This window comes from Mustela nivalis (genome assembly GCF_964662115.1).
Source record: "Mustela nivalis genome assembly, chromosome: 1".
NCBI classification, from domain to species: domain Eukaryota; kingdom Metazoa; phylum Chordata; class Mammalia; order Carnivora; family Mustelidae; genus Mustela; species Mustela nivalis.
In genome coordinates, this window is record NC_139020.1 from 208,060,229 (window position 1) to 208,086,578 (window position 26,350).

Here is a 26,350-nt window from a genome sequence, read left to right on the forward strand (position 1 = left end):
GTCACGAAGCACAGGCAGTGGGGCAAGCCCAGAGGAGGCTCCTGACCCAACCTAGGTGATGAGAAATCACGGAGGGCTTCCGTGGAGAGGCAGTAGTTAAGCTGAGACCCACAAGTGGGAGGCTTGGCATGTGCAAATGGACATTTAGAATGTTCTTTAAGTTGAGAGTTTTTCAGTTTATTAGGGGAAGAAAGACCTAGTTGGCACATTTGTGTGAGATTTTCTAGTTCTAGGACGGAGCTCAAATTTCCTTTCCCCAGATACTCAGTTCGGTTACATTAATGACATTGACCTACAGGCAGGCACTGCTCACGGTCAGTCAGACTACACAGAGATTCCCACCTTTAACCTCACAGCAGCCTCAGGAGGTGGGGGTTGCCATGGCCTCCATTTTACAGATGGGGAAAACTGAGGTACAGAATGGGTTAGGGACCTCTTTAGGCTCCCACAGCCCACGAGTGGTCAGGATTGGCCTCCGGCCATGCTTGGAATGGCCTCTTTGTATACTAACAAAAATATAAATGTAGAGAAAATATGGAGACTTGGGTTTGGAGTGGGCTCAAAGGGTGGGGGAGGGGGCAGCTGGCCGGGCAATCCAGTGGCTAGCGCTCAATCCCGAGGACAGTGGGAGCCATGGGAGGTGTTGGAGCGAGAGCCCTAGCTGGATGGAGTGTCTGAGGACCGACGAGGGGGCCAGACAGTTGGAAATGGGGTGGGATTGGGGTCCCAGCAGTGCCTCACTGGCCCTGCCTGCCCCTCAGCTGGAGAAAGTATTGCAGCAGGGGGACATCAGCGAGTGCTGCGAGCCCTACATGGTGATGAAGGAGGTGGACACGGCCAAGGTAAGCATGTGGAGGCTGACCGAGGTGGTGAAGGGGTCACGGGGCAGGGCATATCCTGTGATCTGTAGGTCTGGGGCACTGAGCTTGTGGGGTGTGCTGGGGGTGGGTTCTCCCCCACAGAACAAAGAGAAGCTGGAGAAGCTGCGCCTCGCGGCCGAGCAGTTCTGCACCCGCCTGGGCCGCTACCGCATGCCCTTCGCCTGGACCGCGGTCCACCTGGCCAACATCGTGAGCAGTGCCGGGCAGCCGGACCGCGACTCCGACTCCGAGGGAGGTGAGGAGGCGGGGCTGACCAGTGGGGGGGGGGGGGGCTAATGGGGAGGGAGCGCCCTCTGCTGGCTGGACTTGGTACAAGGTTGACTCTCTGGCCCTCTGGCCCTTCCCGCCTCCCTTTCATCTCCGCCCCCTCCATCACCATCACTGCCTCCCCTAGAGCGCCGACCGGCCTGGACTGACCGCCGCCGGCGTGGACCCCAAGATCGGACAAATAGTGGGGATGACACCTGCAGCTTCTCCGGATTCCGCCCAGCCACGCTGACTGTCACCAACTTCTTTAAGCAGGTGTCATGGCCGTAGGGCTGGGGGAGGGTTTCCCAGCGACAGACGTTACCCCACTGTGGGTACCCGGGACCCAGTTTACGTGGGTATGTCCTGTGCAGGAGGCCGAGCGGCTCAGTGATGAGGACCTCTTCAAGTTCCTGGCTGACATGCGGCGCCCGTCTTCTCTCCTGCGGCGCCTGCGGCCCGTGACCGGTGTGTGGCGTGCCCCATAAATGAAAGCTGGCCCTTCCATGCAGTGACTCAGCAAACCCACCCTGAGGACCTGCTGGGCCAGCCCCCGGGGACCCGCTGGTGACCGTGATGCATAAATCCCCTGAAATTAGGGGCTGGATCTTTTTTCTTTTTTAAAATTTTATTTATTTATTTGACAGATAGACAGCGAGAGAGGGAACACAAGCAGGGGGAGTGGGAGAGGGAGAAGCAGGCTTCCCACAGAGCAGGGAGCCCATGCACTGCTCGGTCTCAGGACCCTGGGATCGTGACCTGAGCTGAAGGCAGACCCCTAACGACCGAGCCACACAAATGTGGAGCCGATCAAATGTGGAGGCAAGATACAGCAAGCAAGGGTGACATCTGGCCTTAGCTCCTGAAGGACAGCCACTAGAGGGCATGATGGAGACGTCAGAGCCCCCAACCTAAAGCCCAGAAGGTGGGGCCGGGGTTGGAAGCTCCCAGGCCCTTGCAAACACTCCCCTCTCTCTCCAGCCCAGCTCAAGATCGACATTTCCCCGGCCCCTGAGAATCCACACTTCTGCCTCTCCCCGGAGCTGCTTCATGTCAAGCCCTACCCAGACCCCAGAGGCCGGCCCACCAAAGAGATCCTGGAGTTCCCTGCCCGTGAGGTCTATGCCCCCCACACAAGCTACAGGTACAGCCCCTGAGGCCCAGCTGGGCATTTGAATGGGGGCTAGTCATGGCATCTCACAGAGCAAGGTACTGTTTCTCCCAGACACTCAGACAGCCGTATCTACTCCGCTTTAATGGAGGGGTGTATACATGGGAAGGGTCCCATGTCCTGCCCCCGTCTCCTCAACAGCGCCATGTCCTCTGCCTGTGTCCCCGCCTGCTTCTGTCTCTTCTCCATGGCCAGAAGCAGGACCCAGAGCCCCGGCGAACCCACAGGGCAGGCAGCTCCTCCTTGTGTGGGGGCCATGGCCATGGCAGCGTCCCTCAGTGTAGACTGGTCCTCAGTTCCACACCCCAGGCAGATTCAAGCCGGGAGTGCCGCTGTATGGAGTCTGGAAGGGAGACAAGGCTCAGCCAAGGCAAAGGGACCCCCATCTGGGTGCCCTGCACACCTCCTCCCCAGCAGCCCCGCCCATCCGACCCCCTCCAGCCTCACCTCTCCTGGATCTGTCGTAGTCGATGCTGCTGGGCCACCATCTCCCGCCTCTGTTGCTGCACGTGGCCTGTGAGCGCCCATATGATGTGGCTCTGCTTGTCTGCATGGGCCTGTGGGGTCGGGACAGAAACCTCAGCTGGGGCTGACTCACCTCCTGTCCCCTGGCCCTGCCCAGGGCTGCATCTGTGTGCCCTAATACGTCACTGCCGCTCCGTGGCCTCAACTTCCCCATCTGTTAAATGGGGATGACATAGGACTTGTGCCATGGGAGGGCTGTAAGCATGATACGGATTATTAAGAGGCATGGCTGGGGTAGTTCCTGGGCACCCAAGAAATACTACCAGTTACTCTTTTAGTATTAATTTATGAACTTCCATATCCCCTGCCCCATGCAGAGTATTTTATCTATGTTGAATCCCTGTACCTCCTCTGAGATTGTTGTCCTTATTTGCAATTGGGGAAACTGAGGCACAGGAAAGGATAAGGGTTTTGTCCAGGGTCACCTAGGTCAGAGACCATGGCCCTGCGAGGCTGATCTGGAGATGCCCTGGGACTCAAGGCTGAGAAGTGAGTTCTTTGTGGGAAACCGGTCTCCACTCCACCTGGGTTGGGAACTTCTTACCTTTAAAGCCTCAAATTCCTGCTGGGCATGGCCCAGCCAAGCGCCTCTCAGCCGGACTTCCAGCCGCTGCATGCTCTCCCGGAGCACCTGCTGTCCCTGGGCCACCTCCCCTAGTGTCCGGGCCGTGGCCTCTGCTTGCTGCTTTAGGGTATCCTCCTCCATCTGTTCGAGAAATAGCGGATGTTAATAGGATGACCAGCTTGTCTTTGTTGGCCTATATAAAGTCCTATATTCCAGGGACACCTGCCCCCAAATTCCTGAGCAAACCCAGACAGTTGGTTACCCTAGACAACTCTATTGCAAACTCCTACCCACCCCACAGTGCCCCAGCTGCAGTGCCCACCTGCATCTCCAGCAGGCTTGTGCGTAGCTCCTGGGCTGCATCCCGGCCCCGGCTGACCTCCTGCCCCAGAAGGCCCAGCGCACGGCCATAGAGGCCCAGGCTCTGCCCAGCCTTTGTCAGCCGTGCCTCCGTGGCCCTGTACACACCGTTGAGGGCCTGACCCAGCTGCAGGGCCCCGTGGAAGAGGAGGGTCAGCTCCTCGTGTTCAGCCAGCTCCAGGCCCCTAACGGGAGCTGCAGGGGCAGGCTGGGCAGCCGTGGCCAGGACGCATAGTAGGCACAGGGCGAGAGTGGGCATGGCTGAGGCTCTGAGGGTACGGCCACAGCGCCACGGCTGCCACCTTTTATGCCCCAGCGCCCTGTTAACCCCCGGTCAATCGTTAACCGACCAGCTGGGCGCCCTGGGTTGTGCAAGGGCCTGGCGGTGGCGCGACAGTTGCATCAGGCAAGTGTCCGGTGAGGCCACACTGAGATCACGCCGGCTAGGGTTTGGGGCCAGCTGTGGACTGGTGGGGGGCACAGGTTGAGGACAGGCCCAGGCCCTGCTGGGTGGAATCTGAAGCTCAGAGCCTCAGTTTCCCCACCCGTTGAAGGGACGACCACGGTAACAGTGAACACAGCAGCGAGGGTCGTGAGTGTCTTAGTGCTGGTGGTTTGCCTGGCCGGCTTTCAGCGCCCTGGCGGTAGCTGGTTTCCTTCCCACAAGCCTGCAATGCTGGGGTCTGTGCTGGCCTGGTTGAAAGCTGGGGAGTGGGGCCAGGACCCATGTGTGGCGCGGATCAGTGCTAGCTGTCATTTCTGCTCCTTGGATTAATGTGGGCAAGTGCCTCTATTCCCCACCCCACCATAAAATGAGAGGAACGTTCACCCCCTCTCTTCGGCTGCTTGGAGAGGTAGATGAGTTGTTTCGTGCTGAGCGCTTACAACAGAGCTGGGCCTGCAGTAGGTTCCGTGTTAACGTTCAGGGCAATCCTTGTCACTCCCCTTGTTTCTCGTGACTGGCATTGCTGCAGAGGCTGAGCCAGGAGCCTCGATGGCCCCATTATATAGATAGGGAAGCTGAGGCCCAGGAGTGTTGGGCTTGCTGGGAGAGACAGGCAGAACTCTGACTTTAGCCCAGCCCCACTTCTAATGCTGGCCTCAGTTTCTCCACCTGAGACACAGGCCTCATAACTCTAGTGGCGTCTCCTGGGGGAAGGGTAATCAGGCCCCTGAGCCAAGAGAGGGGCGGGTCAGCTTCCGTGGGGCTCAGGCTTGACTACTGGCCACCTGGGCCTTTTTGGAACCCTGACCCTGAGCACCCATCTGTCCCTGCTCAGCACCTCCCTGTGCCTCATTAGTGACCCCAAAGCCCCTCTGTGTCCCCACCCTCTGCTATACTGTTCCCCCCATCTGTGCTCCCAGGGCGCCCACCTGTCCCCCATCTCTGCCAGTCACAGATGTCCATAATTGGCCACCTGGTGCCCCTAATAGCTGCATCCGCCGCCCTTAGTGCCTCAACTGCATGGCCATCACCGCCCCCCTCCAACCCCCGGTCTCCCAGCCCCACCAGTTCCTCTGATACCCCCCGCCCCCTGCCCCCATAGGAACCTGCTGTACGTGTACCCGCATTGCTTGAACTTCAGCAGCCGTCAGGGCTCCGTGCGCAACCTCACTGTGCGCGTGCAGTACATGGCGGGCGAGGACCCCAGCCAGGCCCTGCCGGTCAGTGACTGCGGGGGGTGGGGAGGGGGGTGAGGGGCGGTCCTCGGGGGGTGTGTCCCAGGGGGGCCCCCTCATGCACACCATCTCCCAGGTCATCTTTGGCAAGTCCAGCTGTAGTGAGTTTGCCCGCGAGGCCTTCACCCCGGTGGTCTACCACAACAAGTATGCAGGGTGGCGGGACGGGGCCGGTGGTGGGGACACGGTGGGGACACGGTGGGGCGGCAGGAGGGGAGGAGGCTGCCCCCAGGACAGCCGGTGGGGACTCCGAGGCAGAGAGCAGACCATAGGGCAAGGCAGCGCTGGGGTCTGACTTGCAAGAGAGGTTGGGGAGGCCTGGGGGCGCCGCGCCCCCAGCAGAGTCCCCTCCTAGGTCCCCAGAGTTCTACGAGGAGTTCAAGCTGCGTCTTCCAGCCTGTGTGACCGAGAACCACCACCTGCTGTTCACCTTCTACCATGTCAGCTGCCAGCCCAGGCCGGGCACAGCTCTAGAGACTCCCGTGGGCTTCACTGTGAGACTCCCACCAGCCCTCACCCCCGCCCCAGTCCTGCTGTCAGCCCCCCACCCCCATCTGGCCCCAGACCTAACCCCTAGGCTCTCCCCAGTGGATCCCACTGCTGCAGCACGGCCGCCTGAGGACTGGCCCCTTCTGCCTCCCTGTGTCCGTGGACCAGCCCCCGCCCAGCTACTCCGTGCTCACACCAGACGTATGTGCCCTGGCCCCCTGCCTCCCCTCCCAGTGCCTGCCCCCCCCCCAACTCTCCCAGGCTCCTGCCTCATCGTCCCCCCTCTGTGCCGTGCCCTCCGTTCCCATCAATACCCTTGGGAGCCTTGTTGCCCTCTGTTAGGGCCTCTGGCTGCTCCATCCCCCCCATTACTGCCTTTATGTGTCCTACCATCCCCACGTGTCCCTCCCTGTCCCCCACTAGCCTGGTCTCATTACCACTGCCTTTCTGCTGCAGTCCTCCGTTTGCAGCCCTGCCTGCCTCCCTGACCACGATCCCCCCAGTAATTCTCCCAGGGCCCTTCACCCCCATTAATACTGTCACCCTCCTACTTACTCTTGAGCTGCCGTGAATGCCTGGGCCCCGCAAGTTCTCCCACCATGCTCTTGCCCGATTCATTTCCTTTAGTAATGTACACCCCAGGCTTCCCTTGTCTGCTTCTCCGTTTGTACCCCAGGCTTCCAGCCTGCCCAGGGGACCCCCATAGTACTCCCTCCCGTCTGCATCCCCCTGGGGTTAGCGCCCGGCTGTGCAACCCCCCCCACCCCACGACTCTGTTGCACCCTAGTTGCAATGGTGCAATCAGTGCAGGGCAGGTGGGCCAGTGCCCCCTGGCGTGTCCCTCCTGCAGGTGGCGCTGCCAGGCATGCGCTGGGTGGACGGCCACAAGGGCGTGTTCAGCGTGGAGCTCACTGCCGTGTCCTCTGTGCACCCACAGGTAGGGGGTAGGGGGTGGGGGGAACCCAGCAGTCTGGCCCTGGGGTTGAGCAACAGTTCCCGCTGACTGGGAGGCCTGGCCTCGGGCCATGGATGTGACTTTGATCAGCGAGGCCCTGCCACCCAGGGAAGCTGCTGACTCAGGCGGGGGCGGCCTTGCGAGTGGCCCTCCTGGCTGGGGCTTTGGCCTTCTACGTGGTCTCTCCTCTCTGCACGTGCCCCTTGCTGCTTCTGTGGTCACTCCCCCTATCCCTCTCTCCTCCCTTCAGCTCCTGGTTCATCCTTTCCTCATTCGTGGTCAGTTCTTTGATCCGCGGCCTTGGTTTTCTGCCCACTGAGCACCACCCCCAACCCTCCAGGGTCTTCCCAGCCGTGGAACCCTGGCCCCTCCCCCACACCCCCGCTCACCCCAGGTCCCCCCCCCACCCTCAGGACCCTCACCTGGACAAGTTCTTCACTCTGGTGCACGTCCTGGAGGAGGGGGCCTTCCCATTCCGCCTCAAGGACACTGTGCTGAGTGAGAACACCGTGGAGCAGGAGCTGCGGGCCAGCCTAGCAGCCCTGCGCCTCGCCAGCCCTGAGCCCCTTGTCGCCTTCTCCCACCACGTGCTGGACAAGCTTGTCCGTCTAGTCGTGCGGCCTCCAATCATTGGCGGCCAGATCGGTGAGCAGGCACAGCCTCAGACCTCAGTTTCCCTATCTGGAAAGGGGCCCCCTGGTCCCCTGGTCCTGGGTGACCTCCTCTAACCCACTCATCTTTCTGGCCTCAGTTCTCCTTTCTGAAAAACGGCTCCCAACCCCCCTGGGCCCAGAGCAGGTGTGCTGTGACCCTTTCATTGGCCCCACAACCCCTTGGAAAGGTGGGAGATAAGGGGTTCCTTGGAGAGGTAGAAGGCCGTGGGCTTTAGCACTTGACCTCTGTTCTGCCCGGCAGTGAACTTAGGTCGTGGGGCCTTTGAAGCAATGGCCCATGTGGTCAGCCTTGTCCACCGGAGTCTAGAGGCTGCCCAGGATGCCCGCGGTCACTGCCCACTGCTGGCTGCCTATGTCCACTATGCCTTCCGACTGCCTGGCACTGAGCCTAGCCTCCCAAGTGGTAAGTGTTGGTGGGAGGGCCCCGGACGACAGGATGTGTCTGGGAGGAGAGCATCCCAGTCAGTGGGAATAGCATGTGCAAAGGCCCAGAGGCCAGACCTTGGCTGATTTGGGCAACTTGCGAGAGAGACTTTGTGTTCACTCCTTCCCTCACCCCCAGGTTGGTGGTCTTTGTTGCTTGACTGGTGGGTCATTCAGCCAGTCAACAAGCTTCTGCCATAGGTTGAATCAGAGACGCAGTTGGGTTGCGCAAGTTTGAATCCCAGCTCTGTCTCCTATAAACTCTGTGACCCTGGGCAAGTGACTTCACCTTTCTGGGTCTGTTTTCCATTTGTAAAACAAGGATAGGAGTGGTCATCCCTTCATGCCGGCGGGCGCTGGTAAGAGTAAATGAGATATAGTAATTCGTACAACAGGTTTGGTTCAGTGAATGCTCAATACAATTGGATTCTTTTCTATTTGCTAAGTCATGAATGCTAACCTCTAACCCCTCTGGGCACTTAGTGCGTGCCAGGCCCCATCTCCCCCGAATCACTGTGAGACAGCGGCCACTAGTGTGCCCATTTTATAGGCGAGAAGCCTAGAGGCTCAGAGGCAGAGAGCGATTTCACCCAGGACAGCCAGCCGGGAACAGGCAGGGGCTAACCATCTTGCCTCCATCCTCAGGGGCCCCTTCAGTGGCTGTGCAGCCTGCCACGCTGGCCCGTGGCCCGGGCCGCCCCGCCAGTCTCTACCTGGCCCGCTCTAAGAGCATTAGCAGCAGCAACCCTGACCTGGCCGTGACCCCAGGCTCTGTGGACGACGAGGTCTCCCGCATCCTGGCCAGCAAGGTAGGGCGAGGGTAGGCCCTGGGGTCTCTAGCCTCAGTGGCTCCGTCTGGCAGGTGGGGCGGGTGAAGGCTGTTAGGGTGGACGGAGGTACAGGAAGTGCCGGACAGCGGCACGGACTTGACTCTGGGCAGGAGGGCTGGTCTGCAGCTGTCACAGCTCAGGGGCGGCAACTCAGACTTTGCCCTGGGCTCCGCACTCCAAGGCCGACCCAAGGATGGGTGGCCGGAGGTTGGCCCGATTGACAAAAGCTGTGTGGACATAGTGGAACAGGTGTGTATACGCGCGTATACCCACGGATGTGTGTGCTCACAGACCACACGCATGTTTGTGCACGGGGCGCTTGCACATGTGCACCCCACGCCCAGCCGCTCACAGGGAGCACATGCGCGTGGACCTCACACACAGACGTGCACAGATGCTTGCCAGGGTTGCGTGTGGGCACCCAGGGGGCGTGTACGGCCCCGGACAGTGCTCCCACTCGGTGATCTGCGCCGTTCCCCCTGCCTTCTGCCCATGGATTCTACCACTTCCCCGTGTGTCTCCAGGGTATCGACCGCTCACACTCCTGGGTGAATTCTGCTTATGCTCCAGGAGGCAGCAAGGCTGTGCTGCGACGGGCACCTCCTTATTGCGGGGCCGACCCCAGACAGGTGCCCTCCCTACCTGCGCCTGCACGCGTGTCACTCCACCTCGGCATGAGCTCCTTCCACCTTCCCGGCTGTGGCCCACTAACCTAGGGGGGCTGCCTGAAGGAGGCAGCAGACCCCTCCTGCCTTTGTTTAGGGGCTGTGGAGTCAGTGTTAAAGGTCTTGTGGTCATCTTAACCAGCCTTTTGCCAGGGCCTCAGGCAGAGACAGGAGGGAAGAGGGTAGTATGCAAATTGCATGCAAAGAATATGCAAATCCAGCCACTCTAACCTCACTGCGTCGCATGGCCCGTCACTCCCTTTAATCCACCCTCTTCAGGAGACTCTCAGCTGTCCCCTTGACATAGCAATCCAAAGGATGCCAAAGGGCTGGGACTGACCCTCTGGGCTCTCCCTCACTTCCTGTTTCAGGCACACACACCTCTGCAGGCAGCTCCCTTTACTCTGCCCCTTCCCAGGGATCTGGTCTGAGGACCCACCTGGGTCCGAGTTCTCGAGTACTCGCTCTGCTATGGGCTCACCCTGTGCCTGAGGCTCTGAGTTTTCAGTTGCGGTCAAGTCTCAAAGTGTTTAGTGCAGTGGTCCCGAACCTGGGGACGCGTTAGGGCATCACAGGGAAGATTTTCTGGGGATGGATCTCAGTCCAGCCCCGTCTCTGAGCTGCCAGGTCATATGGGAGATAGGCAGCGATCACACAAACTCACGAGTGTGTAAGTGCAGGGTGTGAAAATGCCTGAAAAGAAATGAACAGGAGGGAAGCCACCAGGCTCTCTGGGTCATCTAGAGGGGCCTCTCCAGGGAGAGGACATTTTTGCTGGGACCTGAAAGGTGAGACAGAGCCAGTCAGGGAAAGGTACCTGTTCCAGGTGGCGGGAAAGGCACATGCAAAGGTTGGCCCCAAGCTCAGAGCCCCCGAGACACCGAAAGGAGGTCACCGAGGGGGTTTCCCTGCACACTTGGCCCCTGACCTTGTTCAAGCCCCGTGCCCACTGCCCAGGGAGCTGCATTGAAGGAAAGCCGGGGGACTGTTAGCAGCAAGGGACCTTTTGGACAGTCTTCTCCTGAGATTGCTGGAAATCTGGATTCGTGGGCCCTGCCGCCCCCCTCCCAGCGTCCTTAAGAGGGCCTCCCCCAATGCCCTCATTCTCCGAAGTGTCAGCTGGGCCTCGAAGAGCACCTAGGAGGCGACGAGGCAGTGGGAGGGTGGGCATTCCAGGCGGGAAGGGCCCTTTGAGGCTGGCCTTTGCTAACATGAGTGCTAGGGAGCTGCGCCCTGCCGGGGCTGTGGAAGCCAGGGGTCCCGCAAGTGCCAGGACCCAGGTAGGTTCCAGGGGTCAGGCTAACTCCATCTTCGGGCCTTCTCTCCCTGCCGATGGCCTCACCTCCCAACCAGCAAAGGAGGAGGGCAGAGTGGAGCATGGGTGCCCATGCCCATTTCACAGATGGGGAGCACTGAGGCAAGCAAAGCTGGAACAGGGCCAGGCCCGGAACCCGAGGCTCTCGGCTGCTCCTGCCGCATCTCCTCTCACCTTCGTCCTATCTCTCTCCCTCTTCCTTCTCTGTCCCGGCTTGGGCCCCATGCCTGTGCTCCGTTCCCCTGTCTCCATTCCCTCCTCCGTCCGCCCGACCTCCTGGACTCTCTCCGGCTGTCTGACTTCACCCTCCCTCTTCCCTGTGTCCACCCGCACCCCCCATGGCTCCAACACCTCTGTCCGGGCCTGTCCACTGTCGCCGACGGGCTCCTGTCCCCATTCTCACCTCTCATGTCCCCCTCCTGGCCCTGCCCTCCTCTCTTCTGTTTCTCATCCCCCATTATCTCCTTCCCTCTATCCTTATTCTCTTTGCCCTCTCGTGCATACCCCCGGGGCCTGTCCAAACGGACGCGTCTGTGCCCTGTTCATGCCAACCATGTCCTCCCCGCCTATGCCGCCGGCCCCCTCACGACCCCCCCTCGCCATCCCATCCTCCTCGCCCCGTCCCATCATAGGCCATCGACCGCAGCTCTAGCCGAACCTCTTCCTACCTCGAGGGCTCCTCCTTGGCCCCACCAGCCACCCAGCCGAGACCCACTGTGCAGAAGGTAGTGGGAGGCAGGGGGTGGGTGACTCCGTGTTGGCCCCGGAGCTCCCGTCTCCCCCGAAGCCCAGCAGGGTCTGGAGGGCCCAGGGAAAGGGTGTGCTGACTCCTTCCGCTCCCTCTCCTGCATGGTCTCCAGCTGCGCTAACCCCAAGCCATCCCACTGCTTCCAAACCCCGTCACGCCCCCCTCCAGAGGAGGGCACGGGCTGGGCTCCCTGGCTCTCTGTGACCCTTGCCCCCACCCCCAGCTGCTGCACGAGGAGCTGGCCCTGCAGTGGGTGGTCAGCGGCAGTGCCGTGCGAGAGGCCGTCCTGCAACACGCCTGGTTCTTCTTCCAGCTCATGGTAAGACCCCCTCCTCCCTGCCTCGGGCTGGCCCTCTCCGCTGAGATTGTAGCTAAGACCTCCGAGCCATGATCCCAAGAGACGCTTCCCTATGTCGAGAGACACTGAAGAGAGAGACCCCCTTGAAACTCACCTGAAAGCCCCTCCACGGAGAGGGGACACCACCCGCCCCCACCTTCTCCCAGGCTCTCTCACCCTCCCCACCCCTGCACCCTGCCTAGGACCCACTCAGCCTCTGCCCATTGCCCACTCAAGCCTTATGTTAAGAGTCAGGGCTCCATCTCTACCCAGGACCCCTTAAGCCCACCTCTAGCCCCTGTGCCTTGCTGCTAAAGCACCACTCAGCCCCTCAGGCCCTGTCCCCCTCTGGTGGGCCCCCCTGTTCAGTCCCTCAAGCCCTGTCCACTCTCACCACCCCCCCGCCCCCCGCCAGGTGAAAAGCATGGCCCTGCACCTGCTTCTGGGCCAACGACTGGACACGCCCCGCAAGCTTCGCTTCCCTGGGCGTTTCCTGGACGACATCGCGGCCCTCGTGGGCTCTGTGGGCCTGGAAGTCATCACCCGGGTGTACAAGGTGTGTGGGAATGGGCCTCAGTGGGAGGGGTCTGAGACAGGACCTGGAGCCAGCCAGGCAGGGGGCACCATGAACCCCCTTGCCAGATCAGTCTGTCGACTCAGCATCTTTTGAGCAACGACTGTGTGCACAGTCCAGATGCTAGACACAGCAGTAAACCAAACAGACCCAAATCCCCATTTGCATGGAGCTGACTTTTTAAGGAGACTTGAAGGAGGGGAAAGAGCTGCCTGTGCCATGGCTCGAGCAAGGGCCTTCCAGGCAGTGCGACCAGCAAGGGCAAAGGCCCCGAGGTAGGACCATGCCTGGGTTGTTAGAGGAGCAGTTAGAAGGTGTGGCTAGAGTGGACTGAGCAAACGTGGGAATGGGGGTTGATGAGGATGGGGAGGGAGGACAGAGAGATCCCTTAGCCCTTAGCACAGTGCCAAATACAGTAAGTGCTCAGTAAATGAACACTGATGCTTTGAGACCTCGATCATTGGTTGTCCAGGTCCTGGATCACTAATTCCAGTGTTCACAGGAGCTGGGCAGGCAATAATAATAAGTTATTACAATAGTAATAATAATAATATTGAGTATTTATTGAGCACTTACTGTATATCTTAAACATGTTAGATGGATGACATCATTAAATTCTCCCAAACACCCCATGAAGTTATCTCCATTTTACTGATGGGGAAACTGAGGTAGAGAATGACTGGGTAACAATCTGATACCACACAGCCAAGAAGGGGCAGAATGTGGATGTGAACCCAAGCCACCAGCTCCAGAGCCTACACCCTCACCACCTGGGAGGAATGGGGCTTAGGGCGGACACAGGGGCATGTACCTATTGGCTGTAGCTGGAATGCCTGATTTCTCAGGAGAAATGGGACTTTTGGTTTTGATAGGAACTTTCCAGATTTTTGAAATGCCAGCCCAACCCAAGTCAGCCATTGTGCAATCTTCGATGACCTCTGGGCTGGGCTCAGAGTTCTCGACCTTGTTCCACTGGAGCCTCCCCAAGGGCTGATATTCTCAGGGGCTGAGCCGGACTGTGAGGAAACCACCCTATGAATGGGCAGTAGGGGGGAACAGTACCCCCAAGAAGCAGCAGCATCCCAGCTGCAAGTGGGGCATCAGCAATGGGCCATAGTGGTTCTGTTGCTTCGCTTGACATTTATCGAGCACTGACTTCCAGGCTCATTGTATAAGGAAGACCCAGTCTCTGCTCCCCTATGGACTCAGAGCTAAGGCAGGTTTTATATCTTGTTTCTCTGGGTTGCAGGGAACTGAGGAGGGTTGCTCTGAGGTTGCAGGGAACTCAGGCCACTGAGCCTAACCACCCTGTGGCTTATGGTTGTGTGAGAGCAGACAAGCATCAACAACCCCTTAAGGCCAAGCAGCCTTCTTGATAATCCTCAACGTTACCAGGCACATCCTGCCCCAGGGCCTTTGCACTTGCTGTTCTCTCTGCTCAGGTTGCCTTTCTTGTCTTGGCTCTTTCCCATCTTTCCGGTTTCTCTCAAAACCATATCCCAATCAGTTTTCTGCAAAACACACGGAACTATCTCCTGCCCTTTTATTTATTGTCTGCCTTCCCCTCACACAAGACTGTGAGTTGGACAAGCCACAGGGACCACATCTGTCTCATTCACAGTGTATGGCACATTGTAGATGTTTAGTATAGTCTTATTAAATGATTATTGAGAGCGCATCAGTTAGGGCAGAGGTTACTTTGCTGGGACATCATCACTTGTGGTTTAAATGTGACCAGAGTTTGTTTCTGAGCATAGGTGGGTTGCAGGGTGTTCTACAGTGTGGACCTGGCCATTGCCGTCCACCATGGTGCCTGCCCCAAAAGGCTGGACTGGTGGTGGGAACAGGAAGACCAGCCCCTTCCATCTACGTGACCACATCACTCTCCCCAAAATACCATTGGCCAGGTTGTGGTCACATGATTATTCTCAGCCTCAAGGGAGGCTGGGAAATGTGGTCTTCATCCAGCTCTGAACTGGGAAGAAGGGTTTCAGTGCTCTGAGTGAGAGAGGATTTGGGGGAAGTCAGTAGCCAGTTTCTGCCGTCCATATTGTGTTGTTCCCATCTAATGAAAGGAAAGAAAACAGTGTTCTGAACCGAGTCCTGAGAAGTGTAGACATACAGCGTGGGAAAGGGGCGGGACAGAGGGAAGAGGACAACCGGGAAGGCCAGGTGCATCTGGAGGCCAGAAATGAGGGTGTGTCAAGAAGCCCCAAGGCTTTGGGGCAGTGACGCGGCTCCTGGAGGTCATGGGTGACCCTAGGAGGAGCCAGGCCCAGTGTGGAGACTGAGGCTCCATGGGACAAGTGGGCGTGGGCTGACCGGCCCTGTGCCCCCAGGACGCAGAGCTGGCCGAGCGCCTGAACGCCAGCCTGGCCTTCTTCCTCAGCGATCTGCTGTCCCTGGTGGACCGCGGCTTCATCTTCAGCCTGGTCCGGGCCCACTACAAGCAGGTAGGGGTGGGCGTGGTGGGCGTGGTGGGCGTGGCAGGCCGGCGGTGACGTGGGTGGGGTGGTGGGCTGGGTGGGTGGAGCCAGTGAAGGTCGCCCGCTGATTCCCCTCCCCCACAGGTATCCGCGCGGCTGCAGTCCGCCCCCAACCCTGCATTGTTGCTGACGCTACGCATGGACTTCACCCGCATCCTGTGCAGCCACGAGCACTACGTGACCCTCAACCTCCCCTGCTGCCCCCTGTCGCCCCCAGCGTCGCCCTCGCCCTCTGTATCCTCCACCACCTCCCAGGTGCGCTGGCCTCACTTCTGGCTCCTTCTCTTGACCTTCCCCGACTCGCCTTCAGCCCCTCTTCCCTCATTTGCCCATTTCAGAGTGGGCGGCTGCCCAGGTAGCCGGACCCTTCACTTCTGACCCCCACTCTTGGTAATTTCTTGTGTGGGAACGGGGAACCAACTTCTTATTTCTCATCTCTAAATCCTAATTCCCGCCTGGGGTTCCATTTGGTGTTTTTCTGACTTGTAACTTGCCTCCAGGCCCTGTCACCTCACATGTGGTAGTTAACACCAGTCTCTCCCCTCTGACCCTTGACCCCTGCCTCCTGCCATCTCTGCTTTCTCTTCCTGCCCTCTGCAGAGCTCCACCTTCTCCAGCCAGGCCCCGGACCCCAAGGTAACCAGCATGTTCGAGCTGAGTGGGCCGTTCCGACAACAGCACTTCCTGGCTGGGCTCCTGCTGACAGAATTGGCGCTGGCCCTGGAGCCTGAGGCCGAGGGGTGAGCACAGACCCACTCTGGCCCCCAGGCTGGTGGAAAGGTCCAGGAGACATGTCCGCTCCAACCCGAGCTCCTCGCTCCCCACCACCCCCCACAGGGCATCCCTGCTGCACAAGAAGGCCATCAGCGCCGTGCACAGCCTGCTCTGTAGCCACGACGCCGACCCCCGCTATGCTGAGGCTTCTGTGAAGGCCCGTGTGGCCGAGTTGTACCTGCCACTGCTGTCGCTCGCACGGGATACACTGCCACGCCTGCACGATTTTGCTGGTCAGTGGGCCGGGGCAGGCCAGGGCTGCACGATCCAGGGGCTTCCCTGATCACACCAGCTCAGGTCGGGAAGGGCGGGGAGCAGGGTTAGGAATAAAAGCATGGGTGATGGGGACAGATGAAGAAGTTCCAGTGTGCTGCTCTGGGGCCCTAGGTGAGGCGTTAACTTCTCTGAGCCAAAAGGTTTCTTACCTATTACTTGGGGACAGTGGTCGCATTCACTACTTCCTAGAGTTATGTGAAAATCTGGGGAGCAGCGTACTGGGATACTGTCACACCCTGATAGGTGAGGAGGGGCAGGTGGGGAAGGAACATCGGGATGAGGGGAAATTCAGAGCCCCGTGTTCATTCAGTCACTCCCCGTTAGCATTCCCTGGCACCGGGGGGACAGGGGACAGTTGGAAGCACAGACTGAGGATTTCTGGGTGGATCCGCTTTGTCATTTGGGCAAAATTCTCAGTCTTTACCTCTTGGATTTTTTTTCTGCCTCATTTTCTCGCTTCTCTCCTTCTGGGACTCCAACTGCACGTATGTTAGACCCGTGGAGTGCATTCACGTGCCTGCTGCGCTCTGTTCTGTTTCCATTTTATTTTCAGTTGGGAAACTTTCCATTTACCTGTATTTGAGCTCACTGCTTCTGTCTTCTCTGGCTGTGTCCAGCCCTCTGTTAACCCCATCCACGAGTTCCGAATTTCAGATGTTAATATTTTTCGGCTATAAAATGGTCGTTTTATATTTTGGTGTGTTTTTGTAGATCCCAGTTCTCTATTGAAATCTACCATTTTTTAACCCATGTTTGTCTATCTTTTCTGCCAATTCATACATTAACATCCTTTTTTGATAATTCCAACATTTGGTCATCTGTGTGCCTGCTTCTATTGTCTGTTTTTCTCCCTTATCAATTATATTTTCCTGCCTCATCCTATGTCTTACAACTCGTTATGGTATTTTGGATGTTGTATGTGAACAAATCGTCAGGACTGAGGCAGTGTCATCCTTTCCCAGTGATAGCTCCTCTTTCCCTCCCATATGAAGAGAGGAAAATGGGAGGGCCACCTCAGTCTGGTCAGGAACTGAGCTAGGTTAAGCCACACTGGAGATTTCATTAAATTCAGTCAATGCTTTGTCTCAAGACTCTCTGGGGTGATACTGGTTCTGTATTTGTTGGCATTTCCTGTCTCTGGTGAGACCTTTGGGGGTGGGGACAGCTAAAGGGGTGACTCTTAAAACCCTAGAGTTTGGAAGCAGACTCTTTAGGTTAAAATCCCATCTCTACCATTTACCTGCTGTGTGACCCCAGGCCTCAGTTTCTGTGCCTCAGTTTCCTCATCCATAAAGTGGGGACGCTAAAATCATTTATCTCATAGGGTTGTTTTGAAGTTTAAGAGTTAGTATTTTCCAAGTCCTTAGAATGGCACTTGGCACATAGGAGACTATCTAAGTGCCCATTGATGGCTATGATAGTGACAGCATTTATTATTAATTATTATTACTGTTATTCCTGCCACTGTTTCATCATCACTGTAGTAAACATGTATAGCTCCTGTGAGCCAGGCCACATTCTGAGTGTCGAACATGTAGCAGCAGCCAGGGCAGATAGAGTTGAGGCCTTTGTCATCTTACAGACAATGGTATGATAGATGTATCTAATCATAGGCATAAAAAGTGAGCTCTGAGAATAGGTAACTGGAGACCTCACCCTGGTCTGGGGGAGCGGTAGCAGGGAAGGCTTCCCTGAGGAGGCGAACTTTGAGCTAGGCTATGAGATCGAGAAAGTACTTACCAAGGGTTCATTCTTCTGTCCCCCTGTCCCTGCCCCCAGAGGGCCCAGGTCAACGGTCAAGACTGGCCTCGATGCTCGACTCAGACACAGAAGGGGAAGGGGACATCGGAGGCACCATCAACCCCTCAGTAGCCATGGCCATCGCTGGTGGGCCCCTAGCCCCCGGCTCCCGGGCCAGCATCTCCCAGGGTCCAGTGGCAGTGAGTATGGCGCTGGTCCCCAGAGTCACCATCCAACCTGGTAATAGAAATTATGTAAGGATATTTGTTTGTTTGAAGATTTTATTTATTTATTTGACACAGATCACAAGTAGGCAGAGAGGCAGAGAGAGGGGGGAAGCAGGCTCCCCGCTGAGCAGAGAGCCCGACACAGGGCTCGATCCAAGGACCCTGAGATCATGACCTGAGCCGAAGGCAGAGGCTTAACCCACTGAGCCACCCAGGCGCCCCCATATGGATATTCTGATAGGCCAGTGCTCATCACGGTGTGGAGGACATGAGAGTCAACTCCATCCCTTCTGAGCACCCTCTCCCCTGTCTGGCCCCAGGCTTCTCGCTCAGGCTATCCCCTCTCTGCCGAGTCCAGCCGGACCTTACTGGTGTGTGTGCTCTGGGTACTGAAGAACGCCGAGCCGGCCCTCCTGCAGCGCTGGGCTGCTGACCTTGCCCTCCCTCAGCTGGGCCGCCTCTTGGACTTGCTTTACCTTTGCCTGGCTGCCTTTGAGTACAAGGTATGGGGCTGGGGGTGGGGTGGGCCTGGGGATTGAGTGGGTGGACAGGGCCGAGGTGAACCATCTTCACGCACAGGTGCCTGTGGGTTTGAGGGTCAAGGGGTGGGCCGTTTCTTTGCTTAGCCAAAGAGCGAAGGGAGAATTGTCTTCATGAATCGAATTGGGAATGGGCTAAGACCTTGCAGGAAAGGGGAGAGCCGTGTCTCCAAGCACATGATTCTGGAGGTCAGAAAAGGCTGAATGAGTGTGACCAAGCAGCCCAGGTGTCATAGGAAAGGGCAGAGTCAGCCCTGAACCCTGTTCTCTGCCCTCACAGGGGAAAAAGGCCTTTGAGCGCATCAACAGCCTCACGTTTAAGAAGTCACTGGACATGAAGGCTCGTCTGGAGGAAGCCATCCTGGGCACCATTGGGGCACGACAGGAGATGGTCCGGCGGAGTCGTGGTGAGAGGGAGATATACCCTGTGCACATCCCCCTGCCCCGGCTGCTCCCAGCCTTTGACAGACCCCAAGAAGAGGGCATCTGTACCTCTGTGTCTGCCTCACCTTCCCCAGAAAGAAGTGCACACGTTGTCCCCATGCACATGCTCCTTGTCCATTTTCATGTCATTCATGTTTAACTGTGTTTCCTTAGCATGTACATGTGTCACCCGGTGTCCTCATGGGTTGTCCCACGTGTACCTTAATGCCTGAGCACGTCTCATGGTTGCATGTCCTTATGTTTTTGTGCATCTGGGAACACGCACCTGCGCATCTCAGAGAGGAGCCCATTTGGAAATCAGGAGAACGTACGCTGGCGGAAGAGCGTCACGCACTGGAGACAGACCTCGGACCGTGTGGACAAGTGGGTGTAGGCAGGAAGTTGTTTGCTGGGGTCCGACCAGTTTCCAGAGAATGGGGGCCCCTAAAGCACTTAAGGGAGGGAGAGCGAGCTCAGCACCCAGCCGTGTCCCATCCCCTCCAGGACTAAGGATGAAATGGAACATGAGGCCTTGGTGGAGGGGAACCTGGCAACTGAGACCAGCCTGGTGGTTTTAGATACACTGGAGATCATCGTGCAGGTAGGGCTTGAGCCAGCATGTCCCTGACCTCTGACCCCACCACTGTGCCTTGTGATCTCTGACTCCTGACCCTGGAAGCAGCTCAGTCCCTAACAGCTGGATTTCTGACTCCTTTTCCCCATCCCTGACCCCCCTGCAGACCGTGATGCTGTCGGAGGCCCGGGAGAGCATCTTGGGGGCCGTGCTGAAGGTTGTGCTGTATAGTCTGGGCAGCGCCCAGAGCGCCCTCTTCCTGCAGCATGGCTTGGCCACACAGCGAGCCCTAGTGTCCAAGGTAAGCCCTGCTCCACAGGCAGGGCTCTGAGGGATTGGTGTAGCCTGCTGAGCCCCTACCGTGTGCTCAGCCACTTCGTGAGACACACTCCGTAGCCATCATTTACAGAGTGGGGAGCTGAGGATCAGAGTGGCAGAGTCACTCACGCAGGGTCACACAGCATCTTCCCCTCATTCTGAAGCCCACCGTGCTTGGCCAGAGGGGGCAGGACACTGATGCCCCTGCCAGAGTCCCCATCCGGGACCTTCTGTGCCATGAGGGGAAGGGGCTGATCTGTGCCTGTGTGGCCCTGGGGGGACAGTTCCCAGAGCTGCTGTTCGAGGAGGACACTGAGCTGTGCGCCGACCTCTGCCTGAGGCTCCTGCGACACTGCGGCAGCCGCATCAGCACCATCCGCACGCACGCCAGCGCCTCGCTTTACCTCCTCATGCGCCAGAATTTCGAGATTGGCAACGTAAGTGGAAGTGGCAGGCGGAGGGCATGGCTGGCCGACCCGAGGCGCCGGTGAGGGAGGGCGGCCAGCCAGAGAGGGTTGTGCGGTCGATGGGGGGCAGGAGGAGCGGGCCCCGAGGGTGAGGGTCCCGGGCTCACAGGCGTGCTCGTCCTTCCCGGCTCCTCATAGAACTTTGCCCGCGTGAAGATGCAAGTGACCATGTCGCTGTCGTCCCTAGTGGGGACGACGCAGAGCTTCAGCGAAGAGCACCTGAGACGGTCACTCAAGACCATCCTCACCTACGCCGAGGAGGACGTGGGCCTGCGGGACAGCACCTTCGCCGAGCAGGTGACACCGCTGGGCCCCCGCCATGCCTTCCTCAGCCAGTGTCTTTGCCCGGCCGGCTTTGCCACCGCGCCCCCTCCCCCAGCCCTGCCCCACCACTGAGGCTGTCGGGCATGTCGCGATGCCCTCATCGTGCCCGGCCGTTCCCCCCCCACCCCCCCATTCCAGGTCCAGGACCTGATGTTCAACTTGCACATGATCCTGACGGACACGGTGAAGATGAAGGAGCATCAGGAGGACCCGGAGATGCTCATTGATCTCATGTACAGGTGAGGGGGGCTGGGTGGGCCCTCCGGCGCTCCCACCCACGGCAGGTGGGGAGAGAGAGCGGTGAGCAGGCAGGAGGGGCCACAGGCAAGGGGAGGGCAAGGTGAGTGACGCCGCGGAGGGTGCCGGGCGGACATGCCGGGAGGACGACAGAGTGACAGAGAGAGTAAGGACAAGTGAGGGGCACAGGCGGGAGCCAGGTGAGGTGCTGACCGGTGACGGGTCTGGGAACAAGTGATTCAGAGGAGAGGTGAGGGGTGTTTGGGAAGAAGTAGGGGAGTGGGAGGCGGGGGATGGGATGCCTGATGATGGAGCTAGGGAAGGCGTGGGGGCCCACGGGAGGTGGTGGCCTGGTGCATGGGGTGCGGGGGAGGCGCCCAAGCAAGGGGAACGGGGGCGTGGCCTCCCATTCCAGCTGAGGAACCTGGCTGGTGCTGGGCCCTGAGGGTGGGGTAACGAGTAGAGGGGGTGGACCCGTGAGGGGCCGGCAGTGGGGGCTGGGCGAGTCCCTATCCCCCTCACCACCCCCCACCTGCATGCCAGGATTGCCCGCGGCTACCAGGGCTCCCCCGACCTGCGGCTGACGTGGTTGCAGAACATGGCGGGGAAGCACGCGGAGCTGGGCAACCACGCGGAGGCCGCCCAGTGCATGGTGCACGCCGCCGCTCTGGTGGCCGAGTACCTCGCCCTGCTGGAGGACAGCCGCTACCTGCCCGTGGGCTGCGTTTCCTTCCAGGTGAGCTGCTGGGGGTGGGGGGTGCGGGGGGGTGCGATGGGCAGGGGGTGGCACCCGTGGGCTGGGGGCCTGATGCCACCTCCCACCCCAGAACATCTCATCCAACGTGCTGGAGGAGTCCGCCATCTCCGACGACATCCTGTCGCCCGACGAGGAGGGCTTCTGCTCCGGGAAGCACTTCACAGAGCTGGGGCTGGTGGGGCTGCTGGAGCAGGCCGCTGCCTACTTCACCATGGTGAGGCCTGTGGGGGGCCGTGGGAGGTGGGGTTCGGGCTGGGCTGGTGTCATCAGATCCACCGACGGGCCCAGTACCTGCTCCTGGAGGCTCCAGGCGAAGCCGCTCCGGGGACTGCCTGAGGACAACGGGGACTTTCACGAGCTCGGGTTACCTGCCTCTCTCCCTGTAAAACCCTTCACATGTGGCCTGGACATAGTTAGCTTTCCGTACATTCAGCTGCTGTTTAATTTTGTTTTATTAGAGAAAAGTTTGAGCACACGTAAAAGTCTGCACCTCCCTTCGTCCCCAGGGCCAGCGCTCGAATTCAGCAACCACCAGTCTCGACTCTCTGGTTTCATCTCCTCTTTGCCTCTCTGGTTTTGGTTTTTGGGTTTTGTTGTTGTTGTTTTTTTAAGATTTTATTTATTTATTTGACAGAGCTCACAAGTAGACAGAGAGGCAAGCAGAGAGAGAGAGAGAGGGAAGCAGGCTCCCCACTGAGCAGAGAGCCCGACGCGGGACTCGATCCCAGGACCCCGGGACCATGACCTGAGCCGAAGGCAGAGGCTTTAACCCACTGAGCCAGCCAGGCGCCCCTGGTTTTTGGTTTTTGATGGCATTTTCTTTACTCCCTTCTTTTTTTGTATATATATATAAAAAGACAAGATCTTAATTTTCAGGTTTTTTGGTATATAAAAAAGATAAGCTCTTAATTTTCACAAATTGACCGTTCAGCTGGAGTTTTGTTTTTTGTTTTTTAAAAGATTTTATTTATTTATTTATTTGACAGGGAGAGATCACAGGTAGGCAGAGAGGCAGGCAGAGAGAAAGGAAGGGAAGCAGGCTCCCCGCTGAGCAGAGAGCCTGATGCGGGGCTCGATCCTACAACCCTGGGATCATGACCCAGGGCTTAACCCACTGAGCCACCCAGGTGCCCATTGTTTTTTTTCTTTCCAAACCTTGCCTACTCAGTGTGGTCTAAGGACCAGCAGCATGGTCACCGGCTGGAGGCTTGTTATAAATGCAGAGTCCTGGGCCCTCCAACCCTCTGAACCCTATATTTCAACAAGATCTCAGAGATCCCTGTGTGTGTTGGGAGTCAGAGAAGTTCCAGCTTAAAACAAACCCTACCCCTCACACTGTCACCTGTACAGTACCTCTCTGTGCGGCCTCACTGATAAAATCCTTTTTATTTTTTTTAAAGATTTTATTGATTTATTTATTTGTCAGAGAAAAAGAGAGCACAAGAAAGCAGAGACAGAGAGAGAAGCAGGCTCCCCACTGAGCAAAGATCCCAATGTGGGACTCGATCCCAGGACCCTGGAATCATGACCTGAGCCAAAGGCAGCAGCTTAACCAACTGAGCCACCACTCAGTTGTCCCTGATGAAATCGTTTATGCAACTCTTTAATACCAGTCCGCGCTTAGATGTCTCTGACAATCTCGAAACCATTTTCTTTTTGCAGTTGATTTGTTCGGATCAGGATTCATGTAAAAACTCACAGTGGCTGTGACTGACAAGTCTCTTAAGGCTCTTTGAATCAAAGAAAGAAAACAAGAATGAGAGGGCATCAGTTCCCCACTTTTTACAATAGGGTTTTTAATGTTTTCCTTAATAGGTTGAAGCCCAGGTGTTGTATTGTCCACTGCTCTAAAAAGGTTTTCTCCAGTTGGCTTGCTTGAGTGAAAGCAATTGGATTTTCCCCTGCATTTCACTTGTTGGGACCTCGGCTTTGTTCCAAGGGGTTTTCTGGCCCAGCCAGGGCTCTGGCTGCATCCAGTGGTGTTGCTTTACCTGTTCCTCACTTCCCCGTGTTTATGGGAACTGGTGATCAGATCCAGAGCCCTGCTCAGATTCAAGGTCAGGTTTTCCAGAGAGAAATCTTTTCTATGCTGCCAGCCCCAATAGTGGGGTTTTCATTATAGTCATTGTGTTAAAGGCTCAGAAACAAAAGCCTTGGGAATAAATCAGACAGTAGACACAGACCGCTCACAGTTGGCCACCAAATGTTCCAGGGTGTCTGGTGTGTGCCCGGCTCGATGCTGGTACCAGCTGTGGGTCAGGGGCACTTAGGAGCAGCCATTACCATGTCCCAGGAGGTAGCTGGGTGTGGAGGTCTTGGGCACCAAACCAAAAGGGCTGGTGTTCAGGTCCTGGCCCTGGGGAGCCATGTCTCTGAGTTCTAGTTTTCCCTCTGAGAAAGGAAAACAAAACAAAACAAAACAAAAAAAACTCCTCCCACAGATGAAGGAACATGGGTAAAATACAGATGTACACAGCACCCGGTCTGTAGTAAGCAAGGTAGAGACCATTTAGGGATCTGTGGGGGTTGAGTGGAAAGACTGGTGTCCTATCGAGGGCAGGGTGGTCAGGGTGGGCTTCCTGGAGTAGGTGATGAAAGATGGAGCTCTAGAGCATGGGTAGTTGTACAGATGGTGGGCTGTGCCAGGCAGGAGAGAGAGCTAGGGAGAATGCTGGGAATCTTGATGTGCCCCCACCACCAGGGCGGGCTCTACGAGGCAGTGAACGAGGTCTACAAGACCCTTATCCCCATCCTGGAAGCCCACCGAGACTACAAGAAGCTGGCTGCCGTTCATGGCAAACTGCAGGAGGCCTTCACCAAGATCATGCACCAGGTGGGCCCAGGATACCCTCCCAGACCCTGCCCTTGGCCCCACCTCCCATCTTACCACAGCTCAGCTGATGCTGATCCTTCTCTCCCCCACAGAGCTCCGGCTGGGAGGTGAGTCAGCCCAGTGGCCACCTGCCTCTGGGGCCCCCATGATGGCTGGTCAGCAGTGGTCAGGGACCACCAGAGGGTGCTGGAGGAACATGGCTGCCTGGCCACAGGGGTTGGTGCTCAGTGGGCAGTGACGCACCCTCTGCTTCCCCCATTCCCCCAGGTCCCCCTCCCTACCCCAGATCCCGAGGGCAGCCTGTGACTCACCCAGCTGGGAGCTCTCCAGAGACACCCCTCCCTCGGGCAGGGCCAGCTTGGTCACTGCCTGTGAGGGGGGGCTCTGACTCTCTTCTTGTCTGTCTCTGTGTTCCTTCTTGTCTCTGTCTTGTGATCTCTTTCCCTGTCTCTTTGCCTCCATGTCTTGCTCACACACTCTCTCTCTCTCTCTCTCTGGTTCTCTGGGTCTCTGTCTCTCACGGTCTCCCCCAGCTTCTCCCAGGATCTCTGCTCCTCATTTCCATCTCGTGCTCCCCCTCTCCCGCCTCTTCCCCACTTGGGTCTATTTTTAGGCATCTCCTAGTTTGGGGAGAATTTTCTGGCCAAAGAAGGCAGGAACCCAGAGCCAAGATGGGAGGGCTGGGTGGGGGCCGGGTAGGACGGGCAGGTCCCCTCCTTCCCTGGATCTCTGGCCTCTGCCCGAAGAATGGTACTCATGGGGCAGCATAACCAGGACCCTGGGGGTTGGGGGCTCTTACCTCTGACCTCTCCCATGACTTTGTGTCTCCCTTCCCTACCAATACCCTTGTGCCCGCCCCATTCTGCCTGGATCGGCCTTGGTGAGTGAACATGGAGCTACCCTCTTCCTTTCTGGCAGAGGGTGGTATACCTGGTTGGGAAGGGGGGGTGCCCTGGAACTAGGGAGACAGAGCCTCTGTCCTAGAGGGCTGTGCATTTCCTCAACCACTTAAGCATTTATTGAGCACCTGCTGTATACCCAGCCCTGTAGGCATTGAGGACACAGTGGTAAGCAATAGAGCCGTAGTCCTGATTTCATACTGAGATCCAGACTCTGAAGAACTGCATGGGACGAGAGGGATAGTCAGAAAGCAGGGGCTTGTGCTGAACGAAAACAAAGATTTGGGGGAGCCAGGGAACAAAGGGTGGGAAGAAAGAGGGAGGGTGTGGGCAGCTAGCTGTTGTCTGGGTCTCAGGGTCCCCCCGACTATGCCTATGACCGAATGTTCTTAGGGTTTCCCTGGCCCTGCCCACCTCTTTGGCCCATGGGGCTCAGGATCATGCATCCCCGGGGCAAGGGGACCTCTAGAGAGGCGTCCCGGGCCACAGCTCCCCTTCTCACAGATGCAGCGCGTTTTTGGGACGTACTTCCGCGTGGGCTTCTATGGTGCCCGCTTTGGCGACCTGGACGAGCAGGAGTTTGTGTATAAGGAGCCATCCATCACCAAGTTGGCTGAGATCTCACACCGGCTGGAGGCACGTCCCGGTGGTAGGGGGTAGACGGGCACTGGGCTGTGCTGGGGCGGCGTGGGGGCTGCTGTTCCTCTGCGGCCCCAAGTCAGCCCCGTGTCCCCAGGAGTTCTACACGGAGAGGTTTGGGGAGGACGTGGTCGAGATTGTCAAAGATTCGAACCCCGTGGACAAGACCAAGCTTGACCCACAGAAGGTGAGGAGGGCTCCTGACCATCCCGGGAACCCCCAAATCCTATCTTCAGGGAGACTCAAAAGCACTACTTCCTGGGGACCCTCAAATCCTATCCCTGGCACACTTCAGAGCTTATCTCCCTGGGGAACCCCAAATCCTTCTTTCTCGGAAGTTTCTCGAACATCGAGGCTTTGGGAGCTGTGGGAACCCCAGATTTAAAGCTCCCAAACCCA

General features: G+C 57.9%; 2 protein-coding genes and 1 long non-coding RNA gene across 6 annotated transcripts in view; 1 reads left to right on the top strand and 2 right to left on the bottom strand.

Moving 5' to 3' along the window:
* Positions 1-26,350, top strand: part of DOCK6 (dedicator of cytokinesis 6) — a 41,106-nt gene that overhangs the window by 12,786 nt on the left and 1,970 nt on the right. Inside the window, exons 10-45 of one of the 4 annotated variants that reach the window (XM_082731165.1) lie at positions 762-842; positions 963-1,116; positions 1,276-1,403; positions 1,502-1,595; positions 2,109-2,271; positions 5,296-5,413; positions 5,505-5,575; positions 5,784-5,922; positions 6,017-6,118; positions 6,768-6,854; positions 7,286-7,517; positions 7,788-7,949; positions 8,615-8,778; positions 9,324-9,428; positions 11,412-11,504; positions 11,751-11,846; positions 12,280-12,420; positions 14,778-14,891; positions 15,009-15,179; positions 15,525-15,664; positions 15,762-15,931; positions 17,754-17,914; positions 18,262-18,444; positions 18,761-18,887; positions 19,203-19,287; positions 19,408-19,504; positions 19,644-19,778; positions 20,080-20,232; positions 20,401-20,559; positions 20,725-20,825; positions 21,367-21,559; positions 21,651-21,794; positions 24,282-24,413; positions 24,506-24,520; positions 25,823-25,948; positions 26,049-26,138. In XM_082731165.1, coding sequence (XP_082587291.1) covers positions 762-842; positions 963-1,116; positions 1,276-1,403; positions 1,502-1,595; positions 2,109-2,271; positions 5,296-5,413; positions 5,505-5,575; positions 5,784-5,922; positions 6,017-6,118; positions 6,768-6,854; positions 7,286-7,517; positions 7,788-7,949; positions 8,615-8,778; positions 9,324-9,428; positions 11,412-11,504; positions 11,751-11,846; positions 12,280-12,420; positions 14,778-14,891; positions 15,009-15,179; positions 15,525-15,664; positions 15,762-15,931; positions 17,754-17,914; positions 18,262-18,444; positions 18,761-18,887; positions 19,203-19,287; positions 19,408-19,504; positions 19,644-19,778; positions 20,080-20,232; positions 20,401-20,559; positions 20,725-20,825; positions 21,367-21,559; positions 21,651-21,794; positions 24,282-24,413; positions 24,506-24,520; positions 25,823-25,948; positions 26,049-26,138 — 4,626 coding nt within the window. The remainder of the gene's footprint in view (positions 1-761; positions 843-962; positions 1,117-1,275; positions 1,404-1,501; positions 1,596-2,108; positions 2,272-5,295; positions 5,414-5,504; positions 5,576-5,783; positions 5,923-6,016; positions 6,119-6,767; positions 6,855-7,285; positions 7,518-7,787; positions 7,950-8,614; positions 8,779-9,323; positions 9,429-11,411; positions 11,505-11,750; positions 11,847-12,279; positions 12,421-14,777; positions 14,892-15,008; positions 15,180-15,524; positions 15,665-15,761; positions 15,932-17,753; positions 17,915-18,261; positions 18,445-18,760; positions 18,888-19,202; positions 19,288-19,407; positions 19,505-19,643; positions 19,779-20,079; positions 20,233-20,400; positions 20,560-20,724; positions 20,826-21,366; positions 21,560-21,650; positions 21,795-24,281; positions 24,414-24,505; positions 24,521-25,822; positions 25,949-26,048; positions 26,139-26,350) is intronic. The other 3 variants (XM_082731167.1, XM_082731166.1, XM_082731168.1) reach the window with 3 other exon arrangements.
* Positions 2,472-4,043, bottom strand: ANGPTL8 (angiopoietin like 8). The gene is made up of 4 exons (XM_082731664.1): positions 3,711-4,043; positions 3,368-3,529; positions 2,746-2,855; positions 2,472-2,641 (listed from the first exon to the last, which is right to left on the bottom strand). Exons 1-4 carry the CDS (start codon positions 4,005-4,007, stop codon positions 2,614-2,616), a joined length of 597 nt encoding a protein of 198 aa, XP_082587790.1. The 5' UTR covers positions 4,008-4,043; the 3' UTR covers positions 2,472-2,613.
* Positions 23,352-24,945, bottom strand: LOC309865419. The gene is made up of 3 exons (XR_014312080.1): positions 24,725-24,945; positions 24,468-24,617; positions 23,352-23,971 (listed from the first exon to the last, which is right to left on the bottom strand). It is a non-coding gene; the product is annotated as an uncharacterized lncRNA (long non-coding RNA).

Excerpts from the sequence above, each read along its gene's own strand:
- ANGPTL8 (XM_082731664.1), bottom strand. The coding sequence starts at position 4,007 with ATGCCCACTCTCGCCCTGTGCCTACTATGCGTCCTGGCCACGGCTGCC. Across the intron at positions 3,530-3,710 it reads CAAGCCTGCTGGAGATGCAG|ATGGAGGAGGATACCCTAAA; the intron begins GTGGGCACTGCA and ends TTTCTCGAACAG. Across the intron at positions 2,856-3,367 it reads AGGAATTTGAGGCTTTAAAG|GCCCATGCAGACAAGCAGAG; the intron begins GTAAGAAGTTCC and ends CCGACCCCACAG.